Raw genomic sequence first — 10,254 nt, forward strand, 5'->3', positions numbered from 1 at the left:
CCAATCTATCCAAAATTTTATCAATATAGCTCTCATGTTAAACCCTTAGGATACTTTGAGACGATCTTTTAGTAGTTAAATATTAACACATCAAAATTTCCCGAAGATTTTCATTTCGAAATTCTTCATTAGAAATCTTATTGGTTTCATGAAATAGTCTCAAATCATTGTTGTCATGCAATATATCATCCCACACATAATACCAAGAATATAAATTTACTCCTATTATTGTTTTGTTCTGGAATATTGCTAGGAACAATAGTCTGGACATCAATGACAGATCTTGACATAAAGTTTAAGAAAGACGACAATGTTTAATTACAATTTATTAAGATAACTAATAGAGTAATAAAAAAATACAAAGAAATATATACAATTATTTTAAAGTGTCAAAATTACATATTAATTCTAAATAACAATAATTAAAAATTAAAGAAATCAAAGAAAAATTTACATTCATTTAAAGTGAGTAAAATATTCAACTATTTTCTTTATCTGTGAGAAATTCATCTTTTATCTTACTACATAAATTTGTTTCGTTGTCTTGGTTGCTAAAAATAATATCTATACAATATGCATTCACTTTCCCCGTATAATTCAATCAATAATAACTTAGTCAGACATATAATATGTACTCACTTTCGTCGCATTGTCAAAAGTTGCGCTTAATTCAAATTTTAGTGAGAGTTTTCAAACATGAATGATTAATGATATCAACAATAAAATGTTGAAATTGACATCTAAAATTAACTTTATCTTATCAGTGAAATTCATATGATAACATTTTTTCACAAAAATATATATTATCAATATTAAATGAATTATAAAAAATTCTTACGATCTTATGACTGTTGCAGCAAAGTTTGACAAATACAATTTATGATCTCACAATTTATTTTATGTGTGTAAAGTCATTTTAAAATAATAGTATAAGCAATATGAACATATACACTTATAAAACAACTCGATTTATTATCTATAACTTTTAGAAGAATCACACAAGTACATGAGGTAAAAAAATATTTGAAAAAATGTTTAAAGAAATAATATAATAATTTTTATAAAAGAATTCAGGGGGTAGCCCCTACCCGTCCTCACCATCTTCTGCCCCTGCTGGACATTATCTTCTATTATCAGAGTTGTATCTTGAACAATAATAGATACAAGAACTCTCACATATATCTTTAAATTTATGTATGTACCACATGAATGTTTTGTACTATTATATTTATATTATTCGAACTAATAACATCGAACATGTATATATTTTAATTAAAAAACAATAACAAACAACATTTGAGTTTTGGTAAATATTTATTATTTTAAGAAGAATAAGAAAAAAAACCACATTTGTACAATTAGAAAATACTAATTAAATTATGTATAAAAGACGACATAAAAGTTCGAATAGCTTCTAGTGCAACCCTTGGGTGAATTACCAATCATTTAAAGATCTTGAATTTCGTGAATCTCACATAATAAAATAAGAATATAAATAGTTATATATCCAGATTCATGTTCTTGATCTTTTATTGGTATGACTCAAAAGTATTGGTATGATGCAATCATATCATGGAGTACCTCATGAGGCTACATGTTTTTTCTCTGATGGGCGAAGAGAAAACTATTTTATGATTTTGTATGGTATGGATCATAACTATTCCAAATGTGTTAACAAATAGAGTTTCAATTATCCACTATGGATTAACACTTGTATCAACTTATTAAGCTTATATCAATTTCCAAAAGTTATATGTATTATCAAAATTAGACTACAATATTTTATATCCTTTAAATAAAAAATATAATTATACATGTACAAATATAATTAGACTGTTATTTCTTCCTTTAAACATGGTAATGTAATGAAGATGCATGTAATGAATATGTCATCCTCTTGAGATGGCTCATTCCTGACTGATATTGCTGCGTGTTAAGGAGTTACTAGAGACCAAATGTGCATTTATATTTATCTCCTCATCAATGTGATTTTTTAGTCACCTTATGAAACATAGATTATGCTATTTGGAAATCCAATTTTCATTTTTACTTAGGTAACACTTCCTTAGCATCTCCTTGTGTGTTTCAACATATGGCTCAACCTCGTCGGCATTATGTAAAACATATAAGTGCATTTGCTCCAATTCGGTTCTTATTATAGTCAATTTTTCATTCCTAATAATACATTCACCAAATGTTTTTTTTGCATATTGAGAGGCTTTGGAATGCCCATGAAATCACCATCAGTAAGATATCTGGTACAAAAATAAAAAATTTCTTCAATAACATTTCAAGCTCACACAAAGTCAAAATAATTTGTCTTTGCAATGCAGGTAATATTTCTCAGGGTTAATCACTTTGCTACAAATTGCCTTGAAGAAGAAGCATAACCTAATTATGGTTTCTCGAACTTTTTTAAGTAGAAGTGGCCGCATTCTAATAGGCAAGAAATGCTCCATAACTACATTAAAATAAGTTACATTCATCTTATACTATGAGACAAGAAATATATATCCGTTTTATATATTATTGCATTATTCATTATTTATGTTTTTTTATCATAAAATAGTTAAATAATTAAAAATGGAGTTTGAACAAAATATAGTTTAGTGTTCCCGAAGGGCCAAGTCCAAGCAAAGTTGGTGAACAAAACTCATCTTCCTCTGACTCTCTCTCTGATCAAACATCAAATTCCTCTTCAAAACATAAAGCAAAAAGAAACTCCAACAATATATAATTCTCTAGTGTTAAGTATTAACTATCCATGGCTACTGTAGATTCTTCACCTTCATCAGAGATACCTCTTAGCATCAGGGTCAACTCTAGAAGAAGCAACAACACTGTGCACCCATTTGAGATAACCTTAAACCAAACAAAAACAAGAACAAATGAATATAGGAAAGTGAAGAAGCATTACAAGAAATGGTTTCCTTGGTTGATACCATTCTTTGTTGTTGCTAATATCATTGTTTTTGTGATTACTATGTATGTTAATGATTGTCCTAAGAATTCTGTTTCATGCATTGCTCGTTTCCTTCATCGTTTCTCCTTTCAGCCTTTCAAAGAAAATCCACTCCTTGGGCCTTCTTCATTGACGTGAGTTTCTTTTTATTTTTGGAATTTTTGTTTTTGCTAAAAATCCATTTTATGGTGTATTTGTTGTGGACTTGTGGCTTATTTTAGGGGAAATAGTCACTTATTTTTAATATGTTTTTGTTAACGAACAAAGGGCATTGGTCTAGTAGTGTAAGATTCACTACGAGAAAGACCGAAATGGTCTACCACTACTAGAGAGGGATATTCTTGGTAGTACAAAAAAAATGTTTTTGTTGATACTGAAAGAGTAATCGACAAATACTTAAAGCATGTTGTGAAGAATGAGGTAGATGAAGTGAAACTTATTTCTTGATTTCAGAGTCCATATGGTTAGGCTTAAAAATAGTGCTCTCCCAAAAACATATTCTGTGAGAAGCTAAAAAATTCTGGTTGAATTTCGGTTTCAGCTACATTACTTTTAATCAGAAAACATTTTTAACCACTTCAGGTTCAAGTTTTATCTTACAAGTTTATTATTATGATCTTTAAGCTTCAAATTTTCAACCAAATAAGTTAATCCAATTACACACTCTAACTTGAAATCTAGGATCTGTTTGGATAGACTTAAAAAAAGTGATTCTTCTGTAATAAAATTTGAGAAGCTAGAATATTTGGGATGAATTTCATTTTCAGCTTTCTTTATTTTTTCAGTTAACATTTTTAGTCCCTTAAGCTTCAAATTTTATCCTACAAGTTTATTAGTTTGATCCTTAAGCTTCAAATTCTCTATATTTTAGCCCCTTCATACAATAATGAAGTTGAATGATGTGCCCACTAAACTTTATCACGCTACAAAAATACTTCGGATTTGAAGTTAGAGAAATGAAATTTCATGAAATTAATCTGTTAGAAGCTTTAATTGGTAACTAGCATATGGTCTTCTAAGGGCTAAAATATGGTTTTACTCTTTTGGTTTTTTTATGTAGCAATGAAAAGTTAAGGACATTGATGTTGTTATAGTGGATTTTCTTTAACTGACACAATTTAAATTATGAATTGATCGTTACTGTGATTAAACAATTGAGGCTTGTTTGTTGCTCAGGTTACAGAAGATGGGGGCTCTTGATGTAAACAAAGTGATTCATAGACACCAGGGGTGGCGCCTCATCACTTGTATGTGGCTACATGGTGGGGTTTTCCATCTGCTGGCAAATATGTTGGGCATTCTAGTCATCGGAACTCGGCTTGAGAAAGAATTCGGGTTTGGTATGTATGTTATTCTCAAAACTAATACCTTGTTTCTCATTTGGAAAATATGTTTTCTATGTACCTTGCAATTATATATTTCTTTCAGAGTTAATGCATTTGAAAACTTTATGATAATTGTTATATAATAACATATACCAATGACAGAAATAGAAGTTTTTGGTTCTTCTCTTAAGTCTTGTCTTCTACTATTCTATATTACTCAAAGTTCTTTTACTCTTAACATGGTTCTGAGTAGAAAAGTAAATCAGTTAAACTAACTAGATAGTAAGCATGATGTCAGAGATTCGATCCCAAATCCTTGTCGTGTGTAGGGAAAAAGGCTTTGTTGGTAGAGACAAAATCCACGTCAGTGATCCTTATGACTCAAAAGAATTTAGTCTCTCGCTATTTGTTAAAGGATACCTTGGTGCACACCAAAAACCAAAACACAAATACTCTATTAATTTTAGATGGAGAGCCTTGGAACAACAATAAGGTTGTTGCCTTGTGACCCAGAGATTAAGGGTTCAAGTCCTAGAAAATGCCTCTTCACTTGCGGGGTATGATTGTGTACATTTATCCTCTCTACCAGGTGGGAGCCTCATTACTAGGTCGCCCTTTAAACAATAAGAAGATTAACACTTCAATCTTAAAATTTAGCCACAAAAGTGGAAGCATTCAAAAGTTTAATTCAGGAATAATATTAGCTATACTGTTTTTTATCTATGAGCAGAAGTACAGAACAAAATGTTACTAAAGATAATACCTTTTTTAGTGTATATCTTTGAAGCTATGATTTTCTGATTTCATCTTATTATTTTCACTAGTGTTGAAGTCTTGACTAATTCTACTAAACTCATCTTACAGTGCTTGTTGGACTGCTATTTCTCATTTCTGGATTTGGGGGAAGTTTGCTTTCTGCTCTTTTCATTCAGTCAAACATCTCTGTTGGTGCTTCTGGTGCACTTTTCGGCTTGCTGGGAGGCATGCTTTCGGAACTTATTACTAACTGGTCAATATATGATAATAAGGTTGTCCTTAAATTTCTCATATTAGAACTGAATATATCTCAAAAGCAATGATTCTACTCCTCGAAACATACTACTGACAATCGAGATTTTCTTTTCAAGTGCAGCTAGCAGCACTCTTCATCCTTGTCGTCATCATTGTTATCAATCTAGCAGTCGGGATTCTCCCGCACGTGGACAATTTTGCTCATATTGGAGGCTTTCTCACAGGATTTCTTCTTGGATTTGTGTTTTTCATACGGCCGCAGTTCGGATGGGTTAACCAACAATACGCTCCAGTCGAGTATTCTCCATCACAATCACAAGCCAAGCCAAAATTCAAGAAATATCAATGCATCTTGTTGGTCCTTTCCCTCATCATTGTAATTGTTGGGTAAGCATCTAAAGCGTCTCTTTTTCTAAGAATAGACTATCCTAGGTAAAATATATGACGGGTAGACTTGATCATTATTAACCCTGTTGAAATATAGCATCTAAAGTGCATTATTAACCCTATTGACACGGGTTTACCTCAAGAACATGGCGTAGATACAACTTTGGGTAAGGGTCTGTTTGCGAGTTGGATTTTAGAGGGGAAGGAAAAGGGAAGGCTTGGGAGCCATGAAATACACTAATGAGATGACTCTTAAGCATTCTATTTCTCTTCCTTCTCCTCCAAAACTCAACTCGCAAATGGGCCTTGACAGAAAAATACATGTAACATCAAACACAAGTTTTGTTAAGGCAAAATCTAAAAACATATCATACCCATCAAAATATTGTGACATTTTAAAACTCATTTTCACTATACTAATACTAATTACTTAAGTTTTACAATTGTTTTTCAAATCAGTTGTTTGAGACTATTAATAAGATAAATATTCATATGCTTTCAAGGCAAGTTATATAAACAATGAAAAGAGTGGTACAAAAAGTAGGATTCTTAAAGATAATGATAGTAAGGGGGAGTGATATTTTGTTTTGAAAGAACTACTGTGATTTCATTTCGAGTCTCTGCAGGGTGAAGAAAACTCAAACTTGTGATTGAAAGTGGCACAAATGAAATAAGTTACTTGGAAATTTTGACCTATTAGCTACAAGTGGTAGATCATCAATTTTTGGAAACAAAACCATATAACTCTCTAAAACAGATACAAGCAAGAACCATAAACTGATACTTTGTCCTTTCTTGTAAAGTTTACTGTCTTCTATTTTTGCACATGGAAATTATGTTATGAGACATTACTGAATGCCATATTAGAGCCTCCCGAATAATGTGACAACATTTTCATATTTGTACTAGGCAGTGTTTTAAATTGCGGTTGCAGTCGTGATTGCGGTTACTACGATTGTGGTCATTGCGATGCGGATTGCGGCCGTTGCAGTGAGAATTATTTTGTGATTAAAAAAACTATTTTTAAATTCGATGCGGCCTGATATGGTCAAATGCGGCCCGATGCGGTTGTGTTGCGGCCCGATGCGGCCATATCATTGTGATTCGAAATCACACCGCAATATTGTGGCCACATCACAATATTGCGGCCACAATTTAAATAACTGGTACTACGTAACTGCTGCTTACAGCAGCAGAAGTGATATAGAAGATGGAAACTTCCAAAATATCACCAATCATATCAGCAAATATTGTCTTAATTAATAAAGGATCCTTGGCCTAATTCTAGTAGTCATATGCCTTATATATAGGAAGCATGAATGCACTCGATAAATTCAAAATATGCACTTTAGATTGATTACTTGAGCAAATGATTGCTAGGTTGCTCAAATAACTTTCAAGTATAGGAGGAATTCTCAGCTGAATTAGTTGCGCAAATTTTGACATATGTGACAATTATTTAGTGTTAGTTTCTCATCACGCTAAAGTAAATCTCGCTCGAATAATTGTTTACACTTTATAGTGGGATGAGGACTTACCAGGCACTACGATAGCCCGATTCTCTTGAAACATTTTAATGTTTATCCTTGGCCCCCATGAAACAAAGCAACACAAGGTTGATACAAGGTAGACTTACCTTATACTAATGTAAGTTTGCATGTATTTAAGAAATTTAGTTTTCTTTATGATTGGATTGCTATTTGTCCCAGACCGATCAGCCTTATTTGTATTTACGATTTTGTTTCTTTTCATTCTGTAATTCGAATTTCAATTCTGTTTATTTATGCAAATTGTCTATTTGAAAGGCTTTCTGTTGGCCTGGTTGCGCTTCTCCGCGGTGTGGATGCAAATGATCACTGCTCCTGGTGCCATTATCTGTCTTGTGTCCCAACTTCAAAATGGAGCTGCCATACTGAGGCTGCATATTGTTTGGTAAGCATTTAGTCAAATGAAATGAAATGCATTACATTTTTAAGTTGTAGGAGAGCTCTATGTGTATCATTAACCACTTTCTTGTATTATAATTTCAAAACCTATTTGCTGATCTCTAAAAGTAAAAAACATATAGCTCTTACCATTAGCTATACCAATTTTTTTATTACACGTTAATTTTTTATGATCACAGAGGCCATGTACTATCAACCAATGTTGTGAGGACCCACCAAATTAGGTGGTTCGACCGGTTTGATTGTTGGCTGGATTGGAAAAACGACTTTGGTTTGCAATCTTAACTTAATGAAGGATTGAATTGCTTTGAACTAGGAAAATCCTGGTCCAGCCATATTAAACACGATTAAACCAAAATAACACTGAAGTGAACCGAACAATTTAGTTAAAATTTATATATAAAAAAGCAACACCATAATTTTTTGTTTTATTCTATCACAAAAAAAATGAAAAAATGTTACTTCAATGTAATTACACATAATTACTAATTATATAAAATTTTGCATTTATAGATAATTATTCTGACCGGACAGTTTAACTGGTTAAATTTAATACATGAATTCTTCTGGTTTAATGTCCTATCTGGGTTTCACAATATTGTCGCCAACCATTGAAAAAATATTTTTATAATTCTCAATTCCTGATATTTATGCAGTCCTAAGTTGTGTTTGTGTTTTTTTGTTTCTGGATGTTAATGTTGCTGAAATACCATAACTGCAGTCCAATGAGCTTGGGAACCAGCTGAACATAACATGCTCAAGCAATGGTAAATCAAATATATACTACATTCAAGATCCAACCAATTCTCAGATTCAGCAATTGTGTACTCAGCTTTGCGCTTGAGTTTCGACCAAAAAGGTTATCATTGGAATGAGATCTTAGTTTGTTCATATTAATGTTCCAGGCTTTCTTGAAACACCATAGTGCATTTTAAGTTATATCTTATACATTTGCATTATTCAGGATAAGAAAGATAGTTTACATCTGATTGTTGTAGTTTTGTTTATCTCCTTTTGTGTGTATTAATATTGATAGGTTTTCATTTGTTGTTGTTGTTGCTACTTATTTTGTGCACAGAATCAAAGTTACACTTGCAGATGATTTATCTTGTAAAATAAAATTGAGTGTGATATCATGCACCGTTAGAGGAAAGATTCTTCCATTTCGATTTTTTCGTTTAAGAGTTAATGATAATTATATATGAAAGGCGGATAATACAATGACAATTTATAAAATTCATAATAATTTTTTTTTTCTCAATAAAATTTGGGTTCAATTTGCGTGATACCTAAACATTCTTATGTGTTCTTATAAGTTTGTGTAATTATAGCTACTGAGATTAATTAAAAAACAAACATATTTTTTTATTTATCTTATTGTTAGCTTTCAATTTTGTGTGAATATTTTTTAGACTATCAAGAACTCATCCAACATTAATATCTTAACTACTATTAACTTTCCGGACAGTTTCTTTATTAATACCACATTTATCAACCAAGTGGTGTAAGTGATTTCCCAAATGAACCCGACCTGTAAGAGTTTTGTTATTTTTTGGGAGACTTGTTCTTTTCTTTCGGCCCTCATCTTTCTTCTTTATTGGGCTACTCGCTTCGCCCCCGGGTTGGTTGTTAATCGGTGACACATTACCGAAAGATTAATACCCGACATGCCTATATCGTTGTCCATGCAAAGAGATCTTTGTTGGCCCTCAGCCATGCTACCAACTTTAGTCTTTGGACTTCAAGGAATGTGTTTCCCATTTAGACGAGGTTATTGGCAAGTTGCCCGAGCTACAAGGAGGTTTTTCCCCATATTGGTTGTGGGCATAAGTCTCCTTCATCAGCTCGAGCATCGAGCTCCACCATGTGTATACATTTTTTCCTTTTTGTTGGCAGTGGTCTTCTCTCTGGTGTCCGGCTAGTGTAGAGGCTCATCTGATAACAACTCTAGGCATTATGTTGATCTCCCTTCAGTGTACAAACTTAGAGATTGGAGGATAAAAACTTCATGCATAGATGTCGTATAGAAACCACTGCTTCGAGGTGGTTGAGAGTTGGGCGACCTAGAATGACATTATAGGCCGAATTGCAATCAAAGACCATAAACTTGATCTTGATTGTTCTGCATAGTGGTTGGTCACCAACGGTCAACCAAACTTCCATGTAACCCCATGGAGTTTTATCTTTGCTAGTGAACCTACCAATTGCCCATCATATGTAGTAGATTGGAACATAGTTAGGAAGTTATCTACATTAACCATTGATAACTGCACTACAGATTACCGAATAATTGAGTTATGTTGTGTATGATTTCGAGTAGATGATATATTTTGGGTGGGTAGTTGTTTCACATGCATTATTGTGCTCATATATTGAATTTGATTGTGGAGGATGTATTGTCCATTATCTCTAATGTTGTAGAGAGGGTTAGAAATAATGTTAGCTTTTGGACGGCAACGCCAAAAAGATAGAAGAAATTTGAGGAGACATTTAAACATTCAATATGATAAAAAGTTAGAACTTGATTGCAAAACTAGGTAGAACTCTACATTCTTGATGTTCAATGTTGCACTAATATATAGAGACATCTTACAAATATTGTTACTAAGATAAAATCAAAATA

The 10,254-nt window shown here is 32.4% G+C and overlaps 1 protein-coding gene across 2 annotated transcripts; it reads left to right on the plus strand.

The window, feature by feature from the left end:
* On the plus strand, positions 2,585-8,758 carry LOC109361690 (RHOMBOID-like protein 1). Of its 2 annotated transcripts, XM_019607211.1 has the most exons (7): positions 2,585-3,096; positions 4,139-4,302; positions 5,152-5,315; positions 5,420-5,685; positions 7,491-7,617; positions 8,353-8,490; positions 8,710-8,758. In XM_019607211.1, the coding sequence occupies exons 1-6, from the start codon at positions 2,765-2,767 to the stop codon at positions 8,473-8,475; spliced, it is 1,176 nt and encodes a 391-aa protein (XP_019462756.1). In that variant the 5' UTR covers positions 2,585-2,764; the 3' UTR covers positions 8,476-8,490; positions 8,710-8,758. The 2 variants fall into 2 exon arrangements, with proteins under 2 accessions (XP_019462756.1, XP_019462755.1); XM_019607210.1 differs by lacking the exon at positions 8,710-8,758 and having other exon boundaries at positions 8,353-8,694.

The sequence above is a fragment of the Lupinus angustifolius genome, chromosome LG12 (genome assembly GCF_001865875.1).
Source record: "Lupinus angustifolius cultivar Tanjil chromosome LG12, LupAngTanjil_v1.0, whole genome shotgun sequence".
In the NCBI taxonomy this organism is placed as follows: domain Eukaryota; kingdom Viridiplantae; phylum Streptophyta; class Magnoliopsida; order Fabales; family Fabaceae; genus Lupinus; species Lupinus angustifolius.